At 41.6% G+C, this 19,178-nt stretch overlaps 1 protein-coding gene across 3 annotated transcripts in view; it reads left to right on the plus strand.

The window, feature by feature from the left end:
• The window catches only part of slc4a11 (solute carrier family 4 member 11), a 106,891-nt gene that overhangs the window by 28,559 nt on the left and 59,154 nt on the right, over positions 1-19,178 (plus strand). For all 3 annotated transcript variants that reach the window (XM_073484497.1, XM_073484499.1, XM_073484498.1), the window contains exon 2: positions 18,786-18,836. In XM_073484497.1, coding sequence (XP_073340598.1) covers positions 18,786-18,836 — 51 coding nt within the window. The remainder of the gene's footprint in view (positions 1-18,785; positions 18,837-19,178) is intronic.

A 19,178-nucleotide genomic window follows, 5' to 3' on the forward strand; every position in this document is an offset into this window, starting at 1 on the left:
TCTGAAATAAAACAGATTTTCAGCTGCCATTGCAGATAAAAAGTAGAGGATCCTTTGCTGAGTCAAGCAGAAACATGGACCTGCATGTAATCTCTCACATGCACACATGTGAGAACGAAGTTGATGTAGCTACTTTTACACACACACAGATGCACATAAATGCACATGTTTAGAAACTAAAAACACACAGCGTTGGTGGTCCTCTCACGTCTTCGGTCGTGACAGCTGCTCTGGTTTGCTGTTGTGTAATTAGGCCTCAGTTTACCGCCACCCTCTAGCATGCACACACCCATTCGCCCGCAGATTAAAGCTTACTCTACAGGTTACAGCAACAGGAAGCAGCACTGTGCACAAGCAAGCTGCATGTTTCAGTTCCTATTTAATATTGCTCTTGGATGGTCTGCTAAGGCTGCACAGCATTTCAGGCGCAGAACAATTTGTACTGTGCCGAGTACTTTCTCCTTTTTGCAGTGAATTTAATTTAAAACCAACAAACAGAACACGACGGAGTGGCAGACATGGCGCTCTGCTACTCCCCTCCTCTCCTCTCCTCTCGATATGTGCACCCCCCCCTCCTCCCCAACATAGTAATTATTCCAAGATGTCTGAGGATGCCCGTGTCGATGAATTCCCAAACCTTGATTGTGAAGCTTCCCCTTTCCACGTGACCGAGCAGAAATACCAATGTGCTAAATAGAGTGTGGCGGCATGCATAGCAGGTATAATGCAGACTGAGGAGGGTGTTAGCACGCACACTTTATTATAATCTCACTGTCGCATGAGCATGCTGACACACACACGTCTTATTATGTATGATCCAAGCGATTCAAACGAGATGCATTGTGAACTGTAGAAACAAGTTGCATCATGTTGAACGATGACTTCTGCAGACATTTCCCCACTCAGACGGAGGTTATTTATACCTGGCTGCTGTTTGCATACGTGGCAGTGATGGTCTTTCTCCATAAGTGGTGTTTTGCACTATTCCTTCAAACTAGCTCGTCTGATGACCTTTTTGTCCTTGTCGCATGTCGTGACGGCGTCGTTCACATTATCCACATGCTGCAGCACCAAAATTGCATCCGTATTGTTGCAGATTTATATATCTGTAGTTGAAGGAGAGTTGAAAATTCAGACGTTATCTTTTCACCCTCATGCTGATGGAAAGTCATTTCTGGAGCTTGGAAGCAAAACAGTGTTGCAGTCAAGTTCACACCGCAAGATTTTAGCCCTGATCTTTGCTGTCCTTGATGGATTTTTCGAACTCGCTGACAAAGAGAGTGCACCAGATCAGGGGCAGATCAGCACACGCTCCCTTGAACGGCAGTCAGCATGTGTAAACTGTTCAAAGACCAGAACCCGGAGCTTGGGGGACAGCGTGCCAGCATGTCGCCGATGTCTGCTGGACGTCTAGCTGGCGAAATACCCAGCTGAGTCACAAAACTACTAAGTCACTGAACTACAATGTTTTCAGTGCTGTCCATGCAACTTTATCCATCCTCTCACTCGTATTATTTCTTTTTTTTCCCTGGTGTTTTTGCTGCAATATCAGCGCACAAACAACCTGGACTGTTTGGATAGAGTCATGCCCGTGTCTCGTCTCGCATGTATGATCTTGTCCGTAACCCCCTATTGCTGATCAGTCAGGTAGTGTAAAAACCACAGCAATTGTAAGACCGTCAACTAAAAGGCAGAAAGGACAGCGATCTGATGACTTTTAAAGTTGTGTAGTGTGTTCAGGCCATAAGTCTCCAGAAGCTCCAAGATACCAAATTGATTTGAAAAGATGTTATTTACAACATTTTTTAAGCCAAAAATCTTCACTGCAGCCGCTAATCTAAAACCATTAATCTGAAGTGGCTGACACTTTCATTTGTTCAATGCATTTTTGGACGGTAAACCTCTGGCGACAAGTGTTCACTACACACCCGGACTGCACGGAGAGATTCAACAGAGGAGTTGAGATCCTGAAGAGAGCGATAGTCTATCTGGGGCATGTAGCGGTGGTCTTTGTAAAGTCACCGACACGTCCCATGATGAAGACTGCCTCCTCATTATCAGACTCTCTCTGAATGAGCTCTGCGGAGCCATTTTATGTTTTTGTTACAAAACAAGTCCTTGGCTGCTTCAGTTGTTCAGGAGAATGCTGCAACCATGTTTTGCTGTGAAGCTCCAGAAATATTTTGTGGACTACAAAACTTCACATGACTTTCCATCAGCATGAGGGTGAGTACATAACGACCGAATTTTCATACTTGGGTGAACTTAACCTTTAAAATCTGTCTGAATCGTCCACTGGTGCACAATTAAAAGAGAGCGACTTGGTAAGTAGCTCTGGTGCAGAGAGACATCAGCACAGCAGCACAGGTCACAGTGAGCGACGCAGAGGGGGGCACAAAGATCTCACCTGCAGTGTAAAGAGACGCCTCGAGACACAAAATGGACAGAAGACGACAGAAACCACTCTCCACCGGTGTCAGGTGGAGGATTAAACAAGACAGCTAGCAGTGAGACATACTGTAGGACAATAAGCTGGAGGAGAGTCGGTCGTCGAGGTTTCTTAATTTAAATTCTGCCAGTGTGGAGCTGGATACCACTAAGCTAAGCAAAGAGACAGCTGCTGAACAGGGCAGGGCAGGGCGCTGACACTGCTGAGGTTAGTGGTTTGAATCTCAACGGGGGCCCCAACAGATATGAATACTCAGCTGAAAGGATCGTTCGATTAAAACTAAGAATTTATATTTCCTTGCGTTTTAAAAAGTCACTGCTCTAGTCCCAAAAAATCCAAATTCCCACATTTGGCATAGGGTAGAAACATACACAGCATACACGTAAAAGGACCTCACACAAGGTGGAGGCAGACTGCCTGACAGATATACAGTAGACTAGACTTTGCCGGCATTTTCTCTCCCGCTGCCTCACATCGATTCTGTCGAAACTGTGTCTGTGTAGTTCTGCAGGGGGACACCACAAATGAAAAGCAGCGAGATATGCTGTCGGATGGCGGCCAGGCTGGAGCAGCATACAGTAGAGGGGCTGTGTGGAGAAACGGCAGACTTGAAAGGGAGATGGTGGCCTGGCTTTAATCGAGCTGGAGGAAGAGGGGAATGTGCAAGCAATTAGCAGGAATCCCCTAGCACTGGCTTTTTTTTTTTTTCTTCTTCTACCCCCCCCTTTTATGAAAATCGAGGCAGCCAATTTCTTCAGCGAGCGGTTGGCTGGTGTGTGCGTGTAGTGGAACAACACCCTCAGTCACTCACTTACTCACTCCCGAGCTTGGCTTGCTTACTACTCACACAAACACTCACACACACACACACACACACACACACACACACACACACACATACACACAAACACACTCTCAGCATCCCTGCTGCAGCACCTGAGCGTAATCCCATACCTGTGTGTAACTGTTAGAGCCCGAGAGAGGATGGAGGAAAAAAATGAAAGCAATGAGACTGAAAGACATGAAAAATAGAAAAATGAAACATACAAATAGGTGAAGGGTGGCCAGACAAGAAAAAAAAAAGGGGGGGTAAGAAATGATGAAGTGCCGGGAGGTGGAGGGGTTTAAATTGAAGCGTGTTGCGGGCGCTCCCCTCAGTCACGATGCCTCGTTTCGCCGCGCCGCCAGACATGGCCGGATTCATCTGTGAACCCGCACTAGCCAGCTCACTATAACTATCAATCCCTCTCAGGTGAAAGGAGCAGAGGATTACTGCAGAGCTTTTTCAGTGCACAGACCTGATGCCAAGAGAGGGATAAAAAAAAAACGAAACGCTGCAGGATGGAATTTTTTGCACAAATTTAAAATCTAAATTAGACGATTATTCAAAGTGACTCAAATTGGGGCTAAACCATGAGTATTAATTTTTTGTTCTTTGGCTGAGGCCTGCTCTGGCTGCCACAGTATGAAATATTCTTCGTATTAGCTCTGGCAGTTGAAATTATGGTTTTGTTTTTTCAACTGACTCAGTCACGTTTGCCCTCGGCCGTGGCTTCTGAACACTCGGGCCGTGCTGCACGTCAGCCTGCAGCAACTCTTTAGCGTATTTGCAAATCCATACGTGCACGAGTGTTAAAACTCATCTGCTCTTATAGAGAAAATTATACACACACTGATGTTTGAAGGTTGCGGGAGAAGATAGAAAACACACTCCCACGCACACACAGACAGCGTATGGCTGAGCGAACATTCATGCTGTCCAGCGTCGGGCCAGCCAGAGTCCACCTGCTTGCCAGACAGCTCGCTCATAAGCCAGACTCGTGGTCAAGGCTCTGCTGTGACATCATCAACGTCAGACACCAGCCCGGGGACACAGCTGTCTGCAGCAGAGCCAGCAACCTCTCAACTGAAGTCATATCTACATTTTATTTTATTTAACATTCAGAAGACAAGCCTAACCAGTGTCTCCAGTGTGGACGACTGAGTGAACATTTTCAACATCAGTGAAGCCTCTGAAATAAAAATAAAATGTCATGGATGAAACAATCAGCGATGAAAACCAGAGTTAGTTAGAAGGAGACTTCCAATTTAATTGTCATATTTTGACATTTGGCGTTTTAATTATCATTTTTTTGCCAGTCGCTTGTCACAATGTGAAGCAGCAATCTTCACATTTCCCTTCTGCATTTGCTTGTTAACACTGTAAGCATCCCTCACTGAAAACATGCTGCAAACAGTGCTTCATTATACCCTTGAGTTTGAATAAGGATTTCAACCTATCTGCGAAAACTGAAGGACAAAAACAGATTTTTCTTCCGTCGATGTGACTCATTGTACTTCAAGGTTCTTCAGATAAAAGCAACCATCACAAAAATGTGCCGTTTACCTCAGATGGCGAGCTCGGGGGACCGTTCAGTACGGGCTTGTTTGGCTCGGTGGATTTTAATTGGCACAACACATTGAAAACCTACAGATAATACTGAATACTCACGGTACTGTCCATGTAGGGAAGTGACAAGACATCACATACAGGACAGGGAGTAAATATTGGTTTGTGTACTACTGTTTTGAAGCTGAGAGTTTGGCATCAAGGCCGATTACATCTTGTTTTTTTGGAACCAGAAGGGACCATGTTTGGATCTAATCCTGATTAGATCTGACTGAGAACCCGAGGACATGCCGTGGTAGGGACTCATCAGTTGCAAGGTAGCCAAGTCCTAAAGCATAAATAAACATCATCCTATATTGAAGAACACGTGAAACTAGCGATTGAGACTATAAACGCATTAGGAAACTGTTGACTGAGGTAATAAATCAAGTGAGAAGTAGGGTCATTTTCTCATAAGCTTGCATAGCAACACTTTTCTTGGAACCATTGAAGTCGCCCCCTGCTGGCTATTAGAAAGAATGCAGGTATAAGACACTTCACTTTCCAAGAACAACAAGCTTATAATCAAGTCCCCTAAAGTTGGTGTAAGACGAGGGATAGTGGAACAGATCATGTTAGAAAAAGAAGCACACATGCCTGCAAATAATGATTATTTCATCTTCTCAACTAATTGATTATTTATTAGGTTTAAATTGGTGTCAATCACAAATCCCAAAGCTCAAAGTCCTCACATTGTGTTTATGATTATCTTCTTACATGTGAGGATTTACTGCTTTTCTGTGTCATTTCTAACAATAAATGTTTTTGGGTTTTGGACTGTTGGTTGGACAAAATAAGCAACATGAAGATGTCATTCTGGACTCTGACCAATAGCGAGGAGCATTTTTCATGATTTTTTTTTTTTTTATTATTTATTTCATCTTAAATATAATCTTGTCATTTTGTGCCTTATAAAAACATTTTTACTGTATAATGGTGGTATAACGCTACTTCAGTTTGAAATATAGATTAAAAATGCAGGTTTGCGTCTACAGTAAATAAATCGCCTCTGGAAAGGTGAGAAATTGGTCGGTCGATGTCTGCTGCCGTTTAAGATTCAGTATAAAATATCATCACAGATTATGTACGGAAAATAAGAAACTGAGCTGCAAGAAGGCTTTTTTTTCCTCGAGTGGAGCTGACAGAAACAAATTGCTGTGAGAGTGTGAACGTGCTGAGAGACGGGCAGAGACTTGTCCTGACAGAAGTGACCATGACCTTGTGGGGTTAAGATTAGTTTAAGATCATTTTCCCCCTCACACATTACACAATCCAAACCAGATTTGTCTGGAAAACTACACCTCGCTGGCTGCCTTTCAACACTCATGTGGTTACAGTATTGCAATCATTCCAGCCAGTTTGGGCTGCTTATCAAGATTATAGAGGTGTCCCTCCACCAGCAGCCTCCTCGAGAGGCTTTCCCAGCTGGCCGGCGTGATGCGGATTTTCCCCTTCACCTGGTGATGGAAAGGATAAGATCAAATACAAGCCCTTGCTCTCCTTCATGAGGAGTGTAGGAGTTCCCATAGAGACAGGATAATGATCTAAGATGTTTCGGGAGGAGCCTGGAGAGCACTTGCAGTTGTCATCCAAGTTAAGGTGGACGTGTAAAACCTAAGACAGACTGTCATCAAAATATCCAGTAAGCTCACGTTTACAAGTGTTGAAAACCATATCAAACAGTGGTCTCTTGCTTGGCAGCCACTTCACAAAATATATTGATAATTGATACCATATTCGATAGCACAAGGAAAAAATTTAAGGGCATAAAAGTTTAGTTTTTTATTAAAAGATGAGTATAACAAGGCTTGTGTACTGTGTTTTCTGGAGGAGGAAGGGCTGAGTGGCTACGTGTCGGAGAGGAGAGCGAGAAAATGCAGCTAGTACCAGTGTTTAATGTTAAATTTGCTGCAGACCTGAATAAATGAAGTGCATTAAAGTAAATGTTTCAGTACGGTTAGAAGTTCACCCAAAACTTACAATTCAATCGATTGAAAGTCGGGTAAAGTCTCCACGAAACATTTCTGGAGCTTCATATCAAAACATCTTTGCAGCGGTCTCCTTAAACAACCGAAGTAACTTAACAAAACTGCTGGGAAACAAAAATGCGTAGGTGTGCCCTCTCACCTGAGTGGGCTCCGGTACACCTCTACAGCGTGCTTCTTGGGAAATACCATGCAAACACATACTGTGACTCTACAGTTTACAATGTGTGTGTAATAAACATGCCGTCTGAAGTTCTTTAAAATTCCTTTGGAAAAAAAAGAAAGACGAATAAATGCTCTGCTCTTTAAAACATGTATACGAGGCAAAAAAAAAGACCAGCCCAGAGCAGAGCATCGTGAGGAATTCCCTCTCCGCCTGGGCTCTCTCAACGACCACAGCTCCAGAGAGGACCGATGCCAAGAAAGCCTGCGGGCACAATTAGCCAACCAAAGGCCCAGCCTCCTCCTCGGTGCTGGCCCAGCCCTCGTAGATTCCCCCTTACAAACGCAGCAGGGGCGCCTTTTTAATCTCTTGCCCTCTTCACTTCTCAGCCTCACCTCTTCCTTAAATTCTCTGGCATCTGTTTTGCATATACCTGCAGCAGATCAGCCTGGATTGTGAGGATGGTTGGCTCAGTTTCAACATGGCTGGTTTATATAGACACCGAGAGTCATAGAAGTTGACTTCCTGTTGTCTCGGAGCATCTAAATACACATCGAATCGTGTTTTCTTTTAATGCACTTAAGGCAGAGTCTGTAATGAGTTAGAGTAATGAGTGCCTCTTACCAATAAAGCCATCCACAGACTGCTTGTAGATTGTATAAGGTCCTTTCTTTTCAGCAGCAGCAGCAGCAGCAGGAATGTTGTGTTATCTGCATTCTTGAAACAACACACTGTAATTAAACAAAGGTCAAACACTGTGGGTACCTAGCTGTATAAAAGTATCCTTTCATTGATTTATCTTGATGTAGCACAATAGCGAGACAACCTCCTGCGCTTTTGTACGCACTATGTATTGAATATAATTAATCAATAAAGCAGGTGTTGTCAGGATGTGTCCTGAGTGCCGTAGAAAAAACGTGAGACATTTTATTAAAGATGAATAAGATGAAGATATTCTATATTTTTCTTATAGTGCTCCGATATAAATAGCTCCTTTTTACTCCTCTTTGAGTAACATTGGTACAGAAAACACAGTGCCCGGCTGATTTATTATTTAGCCTTTTTAAAAATGAAAGCATATATGAAAGCTGTTTTTAAAGATTTACATCTTTAGTAGGAGCGCCACAGACAGACTGAGAGGAGATGAACCACCAAATTGTTGGTTTTGGGCTTCTCAAATGATTTCTTGACAATACCAAAAGAACAAAAACATCTTTGAAGATAATTTACATCATTTTGTGTTGTTTTCATCCATCAAAACAGCAGCTTGTTTCTTTTCTCACAACGTTTGCAATAGTACGCTGTTGTGCACATGTCAAATATGACGCAAAAAACTCGTCTGAAGTCTCAATGAGTGATGTCACGATCGGCATTTTGGACTTCCGTCGTAGCGACTCCCTCTACTTAAAGGCTCTGGTCACAACTTCGCAGTCGCTGATGCACAAACATGGTGGGTGGTGCCTGCTCAGGCCTGTGAGAGCCGACCAATCAGAGCACTGGAAGGGGGGCCTTGAAGACACAGGCACTAAGATGGAGCAGTCAGACAGAGGGTGAATAGAGATGGATCAGTGATGGACAGTATAAGAAAAAATAATGTGTTTTTGAACATTAAAGCATATTAAAATGTTCTATTAGACACTTTTAATGTTGAATTTATGTGACTGATGTAATTAAATTTAACTTCCAGAGCTCTTTTTTGGGGATTTCAGCATATTAGTACTTAGTGATGTATATTTGTTTCTGGCTCCTCTCTAAACTACTAAAGCGCCTGCTGCTTTTAAAGGGGATTAGAGATAATGGCCATTATTTAAGCTCCATCCCGCTGATACTGTACTTCTAAAAATATATCCATCCTGCTTTAGCCTCCTCTAGATGGTGCATTGTGGATTGCGCTCGCTCCTGAGGTCATCAGAAACTTTGTGGGCTGAGTTGAGACTTGTTGTTTCTTCCACAGTGGTCGTTCACTCCGTCTTCCCCGGGGTCCTAATTGATTTAACGACCACAAATAGTACAAATTAAAATCGTGCAGTATCAATCAGTGAAGTAACTCTACTCATAAAGCAGCCACCAAAATTGCATAATAATCCACAATGGGAAGAGAAAATTAGAGCGTAAAGTTTATGCTTATGATCTTCTTTTCTGGCCCCATTATCTTTTTTAATTGAGTGAAGAGCATTTATAGTCCTTCATGGAGGATTCTTACTTGGCTTTGTTTACTGAAACAAGCTGTCTGTAAATGGTTCTGCTCTCTGTATGACTGTGTCAGGGCAGGTGGGGAAGGACTGGGCTTCCTGTAGTGTTAAGCTGTAATGGTGCTCTGTGACTTGATAGGAGAGGTGGTAAATCATATTAAATGTGGGCACGAGCATACTGTACACCGCGTGGGCTTCGTCTCAATCTTTGCCCGGGGCATCCAAATCACTAAAACTATCCCTGAATGTACTTTTGTACAGATGGGTTTTTTTCTTCTTCTTAAGGACTGTGGGAAGTCGTGTTCCCTTCACATTTATTCTCTTTAGAGTACACAGAGATCAAAAAGGGGATTCAAAGCGGAGGGAAGGGTCGACCGGTGTTTGATTCGTAGCCCACAGACGTATTTGTGGTGTGTATTTTAACCGCTAAACCCCCTCTGTCTGTCTTTGTCAGACGGTTATTTCTTGCTGTGTTGCTGCTTCAAACTGATGCAAAAAAAACACAATCGCTGCGAAGGCAACAAGCAGCTGCCTGCCATCTTTTTTTGCAGATAGCTCCTATCAGACGAAGGTTTGGGTTTATCAGGAAGAAAGAGTTTGTCATGTGGCATATCCTGACACCGCATCGAGCGATGAGCAGAGCAGATGTTGCCTTGCTTGTGGGTTTGTGACATGTAAACTCGGCTGACTGACAGATATTTTCCCCTCATGTATACGTTGGGCAATGATGAAAGGACCAACTCTAAGTAAGAGACTCACAAACTCCCACACGCACACGCAGCAGATCAGTGAAAGTGATGAGACGTATGTGAGATACTGTTCTAAACCAGATCTGACTTCCTGCTGGCAAGTAGAAATCTTCTTCCTCTTTTCTGCAGAACGTTATCTAGCATCTCTGTTTGCATGACCTTCTGAAGTGTCTGTTCCTGGAGGAGCTGTCTCATCAGTCACTGCTGTTAAACACTATTTGTATTTATTTCTGCATAGAATGAGCGAGGATTCAGTAATAAGGATAAATTACATCGAGTGGTTCTGGCCTCAGATGTAAATTAAACACAGACCAATGTGCTTTGTCATTTGTATTTGTGGTTTTGTTGCTGTGTTGTATGGCTGCAATATGAGAAGTATGAGGAAGTTAGTTTTGCTCTTGTGCATTTGTCCTTTTCTAAATCACAATGTTTGTTTAAAAGTAACATCCGGGTAGAAATCCACCACATCATGCATTAGCTTACAGTTTATTTGTCTTTTTTAAAGATACATCATCATCTAAAGTGCATTTTCGATGCTGTCATAGCACCATAATACCACTATTACCACCTTTCCACCTAAATTAGTGGGTCTATTTAAATGCGGGTACACCCGCCAAAAATCGAGAACATTTGTAGAAGTAAGGGCAAGCTTAAGAAAAGATTGTGATCTTATTTATCAAATGTGATTGTGCAAAAAGAATGATATGAAAAGGTTGAATTGATGTGAGAAAATCCCAACTATGTCAAACATTTGAACGTTTAAACAGGTTTTCTATAAGAGGGAAGAGGTCGGAGATGAGTGGGTCTGAAGGGTTTTTTAAATTCACTCAAATATTTGGAACATGAAGGCGGGAATGTTGAGTTACTAGCTGAAAGTATGACGAAGATAAGAGTTAAAAATGCATGAAAAACCTTTGCCAGAAAAGGTTGAATATTTCTAAAAGTATGAGGAGTTATAATAGCTGGAATGTCCATATTGTGCTGAATAATTTTTCAAGTTTCTACATGAAAAATGTTAAAAAAGCAGTTGAGTGCCAAAAAAGAAGAGCAGAATAATAATAAATATCACACATAAAAGAAGATACTGTATGTTTTGAAGGTATGGTGGGAGCTTGGTTTGCTGTAAGTCGATAATTAAAAAAACCCAAGGTCACAAAACAGCTGCCCCAACAAGAGCATCTGGGAGTAGATATAAGGTGTCAGTGTTTTCTTGTTCACAGATCCGACAAAACAGTGGAGGTAACAATGTTAGTTAAGCAGCAACAGCTAAAGAAATGTGGGCTAACAGCAACAGAAACAAGCCACTAGTAAGTAGCAGATTACTCCCAACAGTGTCTATTAATAGTGGCCATGTTATTATTAATTCATCACATGTATCAGTAAACATGATCCACACAGATACGCCAACCATCAAGGATTTAGTTTGATGGAGCGCCAATCAAAACAGACCACGTATAAACAAACGATAAAAAAAACCCTGAATTTTAACACAGAAAAATAAAACGCCTGTGATGTCGATGACGAGAATCACAAACACGATTCATTTACCTTTGATTGGCATCATAATTACTGTGCATGCAGCAAAAAAGAAGTCATGCAATCAACAAAATGTACACATAATCTTAAAGAAATGACAAATGTTATTAGATTCCACCTCTCACATTATTGATCGAGTGTTTATGGATGAAGTATGCAGTTCACACGTTCTCACCACACTGGGTTTTTATAATTAGATGTTTATGCGTGGGGAAATGGCAGATGCGTGGTTTTAGTGCGTGCTAATTAATGATACATCCTGTCTCAGGGTTTGCCAAGTAAGAAGTTAACGCAATTAATAGTTGTAAATAGATCTAGATTTCTCTCCCAGCAGAGGAGCTTGTGCAAAGGTTGTCAAGCCACTCATTGATTGATGTTTAGTTTGACAGTAAAATGGGGGATTAATAAAAGATGAAATATTGATAACTAGATCAAATAAGAATGAAATAATCAATGAATGACCTGGAAGCAGGGAGAAGAAGCATGTGCATTCCCCACGATGTTTTCAAAATGGCCAATAGGAATCACATCTGTTGTGACACTGCAAAGACAAGCATTGCATTGGCTGACTGAAACTCTGACGCAGTTGTGGCAAGAGAATAAAGTCAGAGACGGAGTTGAATTATAGACGGGACAGCGCTGCACAATACGTTACTTGTGTCAGATTGCATGTCGGTGCATTCCTCTGCGATGATGTAATTGCAGCTTTTGCACAGATCTGACTTCTGCTTCTCAAAATGTGGTCAAATTAGAGATTGATACTCATGTTGCTGTGCTGAAAACCACCAGACACAAACACACAACTATCTTGTCAATGCACCTCTGTTTCATGTGTCTGCTGTCTATCAATGCTTGGTTACACATCAAAAACACTGCATGCCCTAAAAGATGCTATCTGAGTGATGTATTTAGTTTTTAATTGAGCAGTTACATCTTTTAATTTTACAATTAAAGGTCCCATATTGTAGGAAATGAGGTGTTAGGTGTTATATATAAATACTGTGAGGTTATTAAAAAACGCCCTTAAGGTTGCGATGTCACAACTATACAGTCAACGCCATCAGCTACGCCCCTGTGGTTGCAAACATATCGGCAGAGCTGATGCGGAAACATGGTGGGCGGTTCCTGCTAAGGCCTGTGAGAGCTGACCAATCAGAGCAGACTGGGCTTTTCAGGAAGGGGGGGGAGTTTTAAAGAGACAGGCACTAAAAACTGAGCTTTCAGACTGAGATTGCTGCAGAAGTGGCCAATAATAATGTGAAAACATTAAAGCATGGGAACATTTTTTAGTAGACACCCAAAATAAAACCTGAAAATAAGCAGAATATGGGACTTTTAAGTTCAATAAAGGCAGCAAATAGGAGTATGACGGAGCCAGTGGCCTCATATGAACATCGACAGGCAAATTACTTTACCTTCAATCTCTAAAACTATCCATGAGCACGTCAAACATCAGATCATTTGCATGCATTTAACAGTTTATATTGTAAAGAAGTAAAAAATCTGAGAGTGATATTTCCCCGGCCTCTCACAGCGGCAGGTGTCCTTATGCCTTTCAGACTATTTTGGTTGTCATTACGTCTCAATTCGCACCATTTAAATGAATCTGCTTCTGATTTGACAACAGAATAGCCTTCATGACTGCTAATGAGCCTGTCTCTAAAAGACCATCAGAGCGTGAACTATGTAAAGGTCCTTAATCAGCTGTCTAACAATTATGTGCATGTGTGTGCAGCCCATTATAGCAGACAGGAGGAAGAGTGTATTAACCGAGAACAGAAACAGAAACACATCCTGACTGAACGTGAAACAAATCCGTCTACATTTGGAGTTTATGGTCTACAAAAATTTAAACGGATGTACCAGGTTACTCGCTTAAGTTAATGTTACTTATTTGGGGTGTTTACATTTAAATCACAGCTCTTTATCTGCTCATGATGTGAAACCTGGTGTCTCACAACAGAGCAACATTCCCGCTGTACTTTTCATTGATCTGGCAAAGCCGGTACACGGGTAACATGCAGTTCCCTCCAATCCTTCTAAATCTCTTTCTGCATCTGTCAGCGGCAAACAGCTCAATACAAGCAGAGCACATGAATCTTCATGATGATCACAGCACTCAGGCGAAGACGCAGTTCAGAGGAGCGCAGCGTCCGCAGGAAGCTGGCGTGATGTGCCCCATAAATAAATGAGCAGCCCAATAGAAGAGCCCCTGCAGGACATAGAAAGAGTTGCTTTTGTTCAATGATTTTCAAACAGCTCTGTGTGCACTAAAAATAATTTCTTTTGAAGTGTGTGTTATTGATTTTACGTAAGTTTTCTTTTGACAGTGTGGTGTTTTGTTTTTGTTTTTACGGCTACATCTACGACCGCTGAATAATAATTGATTATAATTTAAAAAGTCCTTCTTTGATTTGGATTATGTAACCCTGATCTTTACAGTCGTCCTCAAACATGAGAACTTCTCCTCGTCTTGACATTGTTGCAACCTCAATATTTTTGGGTTATTGGACTGTTGGTCCGACACAACAGGACACGTCACATTTGAGCTCTCGCAACTAATTTGAAATAATCGGCAGATTAACTGATGATGAAACTGATTATTAAATGCAGCTGTAATATTTTGGTGCGGGAGAGGAGGAAGCACTGTTCTCTCTGGCTGCATCAGGGGATCTCCAGTAAATCTCCCAATAAATGTTTTCACAAACTTCATTATTTATTAGATAGAGAATTCTGTGGCCTATTTTTACCATGCCCAAGGAGACTTTAAGTTGCGACGCTGATTTTTATTCCTATTTGCTCACAGGCTGTGAAGTGTTGTGCTGGATATTTTATGTATTTCAGCCACGCAGATGACACGAATGAAATTAGAAAATACAGCAGTATGTCGCAGCTTCTCAGATGTGCAGATTTTCTACTTTCTCTTTGTCACGTATGAGAGGAAAAGTGAATAGCTTTTTGTTTTTGGACCCATTTGCAATGTATTTTTCACAATACTTTGGCAATTCTTGGACTAAACAATAACAAGAACATAATTGGCAGATTAATTCATAATTATTGTGGTTATACAACGTTTGGCTTTTGTTTTGTCTCCCATGTCTCGCACCCTGCGAGGAGGGGGAAAAAACAAACTTGCTGTAAAACTGGCTCACTCAGTATTTTGTTGTTTATTAGACTGATGCTTAAGAGATGATAACTGGGTGGTACAGTCATCGCAGGACTCTTAATGGGGCGTGAACATGACGTGCATTTAATCTCTCGGCTTATTTAACCTTGTGCTGCTGCAGCCTTTTACGTTAATGTGACAGCATTTAATACAGACTTGGAAGTGTTAGGGGAAATGTTAATCGACCCAACAGTAGGAGTAAGATCGCTGACGCACAAGTCGGGAGGTAGACTGACGTGTGAAATCGACATCATGTTTACGTCAAAAAGGGGCTAACAACCACAAAAATGACGGCAATGGTGATAATATAAATATCATTACAGCTGAGAGAGAGATGTATTTGTCAAGACGAGCAAAAAAAATGTTCCAGGAGGCACACGATGATGCAAGGATGTCTGCCTCAGGCTGCTGAGCTGAGTGACTAGTTTATTTAGCTGCACATATAAAAACCACAGCGTAGGAAAACAGATTTTGTTGGTGAGGTTATGCAAACTACTATATATTGCTGAATGTCCATTGTGCCGGCAGTGTAGCCGAGTGCCTGCGCTCTGAAAAGATATGTTTAATGCAGCAGCTGCAAGTAAGCAAGCTGTTGACGGGGATATATGTGATCGACCTGTGTGTGCTGCGTGGGAAGGTGAAGGAAAAAATGTACCTCTGTGTGACTGACATCACAATCAAACACACCCGGTAACACAGAAGCAGCCGAGGATGTCGGAGAAATGTTCCCACATGTTTGTTTTACTTATCTGTATTTTTTTTATTTTGATATTTGAGGGAGGTGGAAAAAGAAACACTGGAAAGTTTTGTTTCTTTTGCTAACTCTCGTCATAAATCAGGAAGATCTACAACCTCTTGAATTCATCTTGACACAGTCAGCTCACCTGGCAGCATCTCCTCCTTGGTTTCAGTAAGGAGCAGTGGTTCTGTAAACCTGACAGTTCATAGAAATAATGTCAGTGTAGAGGTGTCAAGTAAGGAATTGCAAGCTAAAAATTTGAATGCACTTGTGCGACATTCACACGGTAAAAGGTCTTTGACATTTAAAACTCTTTTTTCCATTAGTAACCCGTCAGAGCTGCAGTCCTGAAGGTCGCTAATAAATCAGTTTATTCCATTTCATCTCATTTCAAGGCAGAGACCAAGTGTTTCAATCTTCTTAAAAGGATGTGACAAACTTTATCAAACGGGCAACGACATAGAATCGATAACAGGATAAAGAAATTATTATAATTAGACAAAGCTTATATCCTTTCCTTTGAATTAAGAGTAAAAGAGGCAGAGATCACTTTATCTGACCAGACGTCTGAAATGCTTCTACGTCATAGATACCATTAAAGAAAATTGGGTAAGAAAATTCAATTTACTTAATTTTACTTCCATTTCCTTAAAAGACAAAGTAATTTTTGGAAATGTGCTAATTCTATTTCTTGCAAAGAGTTCGATGAAAAGTTAAAGGCGTAAAGACCGGGAGGAAGGCTGCCTGGCTTTTATAAGTTTTATAGAGTGAGTCAAGCACTATTTATCATCGCTCCCTCACAAGAAAACTTCCCTTACAACCCCATTTTGTCATTTTAACATTTAGATTTTTGTACAGATTCAATTTATGAGTTTTAAAGTGTTAATTTTTTAGCTTTAGAGGTGCTGAACAAAGTCAGGCGAGCTGTTTCTCACCCTATTTCATTCTCTGTGCTAAACCAAAGCTAACCAGTATCATCATATTTACTGTACAGCTGTGAGAATGGTATTTGGCAAGAAAACCAATAAGCATATATATTTCCCAAAATGACAAACTACATCTTTAAAATTGTCTTTATTCGTCAGAGATTTGGTTTGCGTACAGGATTGAAGAAAAAGCGACAAATCAACAACAGTCAAGGGGCCGAAGGGGGAAGCTTAAGACACAATTTAAATATCTATTACAGAACCCAAGCAGCTGCATCATTACTGTATCTGTGTAGATTAGAAAAGCTAATTGTTATGGGGGTAAATGAATCCCAGCTTCCTCTCCAGATTCAACCCCAAGAGTGAAGGAACATTATATATAATTAAAATGGTATGTTGTTTTCCTTCTTCCTTCAGAAGGAGGGATCTTGTATACTTGACGTCCCTTTTCTATATCAGAGTTCGAGAGGACAATGTTTGTGTACGTGCTCGTGCAGGAATATGAGTGTGCGTGCGGCCATTTCTGTGCCCATTCGTCTGGGATGGCTGTGATTTTTAGAAGTCAAGTCAGGGAAATGCCCCCGAGACATGCCGTTGATCTTTGGTTATAGGATGAATATGTAAACATATTGGCTTAATGCTGAAGAAAAGCTTCACAGAAGTCGCCTCCCGCCCTCTCTTCCCCTCCCCTCCTCCCTCCCTCCCCCTTTCCTTCAGCCCACAATGTCTCAATAACCTTCAAAGTATCCCCCTCTCCCATATCTGCCTCGTCTCTCTGTGCCATCCGCATGCTGCACGCATCCACAGGGCCGCGTGACAAACCCTCTGAAATGTTGTACTCTAAATTCCCTCTCTGTGTGTATTTGTAGTGGAGCCTCTTCACCAGATTAAGTTTAATTCCAAAATGAGATATCCACCATTTTAAAAAACGCTGCACCCCCCCACCCCCCACCATTGCAAAACGATTTTCCTGCCTGGAAGCAAAAAAACTCACTGTGGATTATCACTGAATGTATGAGCCAAGTCAAGACCTTTAGCTGATGAAAAGAGTGTGTATTGCACATAATCAGCGCCTGTTAACATTTTCTTCCACCTAATGAACATGTCAGGAATGAAGCCTATGCATTTTTCTGATAACGCTCCCTCCTAAAGGGAATTCTTCTCTTCACCTTCTGGTTGAACCGCTGGGTTGCCCAGTTTGTTCTCACTCTCGCTCTGAGTCTCTTTGACAGCTCTGGACCCATTAGGAGGGAATATTTTACTTACCCAACCCGTCTGACACACACACGTAGTCTATTCACTGTTTACCAGCTCCTTTTTCTCTGTTAGCAAAGCTTGACAAGTCTCTGTCGAGCTGATCAGACCAAGACAAGTCAGGCAGCTCTTCCCATTAACGTTGTTTGCACTCGAGGGCGTCGCTGCTTTGCATTATTTAAATCAAATAAATCAGAGCAACAGGTTGAACAGGGCACCCACGGTGTCTCATCAGCAACAATTTTGGTAGTTGATGCATCATTTAAGACATTTTTTTGGTTCGGCTCTTATTCAGTGGGATTTAAATGTAAGGTAAATGTCAAAAATGTAAACGAATATGCTTCACAACCATGATAAAATCAAACCTACAGACCAGATGATATTTCCAGGCATCCTGCTATACATACTGAAGTGCAGGGGTGTCACTCTTTGTTTAAAAGTGGACATAAGGGCTCAGATGGTGTGATAGTCTGTCAAAAAAAAAAAAAAAATAATATATTGGCTGATGTCCACACACATTTTGATCCCTCAGATTTAGTTATCAAACACTTGTGGCAAGATATGTAACAAAGACAGGATATTTCAAAGATTATTAATCAACTTAATTACCAAAAATGACATCAGTGTACTGTAAACGGACGTATCTGTGATATCGGCTGATAACAGCAGCTAACCATTGTATCATCGGGGCTCTAGATCTTACAGCTCTGCTGAGGAGGACACCGTTAATGTAACATCACGTGTTGGTCATGAGCACAAACCTCTCATCCCCGAATAGACGCACATTCGAAACCTTGAAAAACACTCACACGGTTTAACAGCATCACAGTTTTCAGTGTGTCCTTCTTCTGCATTGTTATGCCTGTAAATGGCCGTCAGCAGGGAGATATTTTAGTCTGGAGTACATGAGCGAATGAATGTATGAGCTTTCATTAGTTACGTCCTGTAACCATGATATGCTTTATGCCTGTATGTCCAAATCTTTCCCTCTTGAACATCAGCACTAAGTATCTAACAGTGCTGTGATCATGGCTCGCATTTCTTTTTGTCCCCATCTGCCATATAAACAATTACTGTGTAAAAATAACCACACATAATCTCATTTCAAAATGAAAATGACCCCCTGCAGGAGCTGATACTGTTGCCCAGTTTCACCTCAGTAATTTTCTGTCTTCCTCTGTTTTGCTCTCTCCTGCAGAGGCGCCTCCCTCTGGGATGTCCAAGAATGGATACTTCTTTCAAGAAATGGGTGAGTGTGAGCCGCCACCAGGACGTATAATAGCACTCTACATTACATTTTCTTTTTTTTCCCCAACAAAGCAACCAATAATAAGGACTCCATGAGTGTAATCCTCTCATCACAATGGGAAAAGAGGTCGAGGGATTTTTTTTTTTCATTTAAACGTTGCCAATAATGTGCGTCGTACAGTATAAAAGATGTAAATTAAAGATGGAGGCTGCAGGACAGACACAGAAAACTCTCCCAGCTCTCACACTCCACTGCATTTGGGATATAAATAATGAACTTTGCTCCGGCTGTTATGATAACGGCAGTTTCATTACCTTCAAGCCAAGGAGAGGCACCCAATTA

Source organism: Pagrus major, chromosome 16 (genome assembly GCF_040436345.1).
Source record: "Pagrus major chromosome 16, Pma_NU_1.0".
Lineage (NCBI taxonomy): Eukaryota > Metazoa > Chordata > Actinopteri > Spariformes > Sparidae > Pagrus > Pagrus major.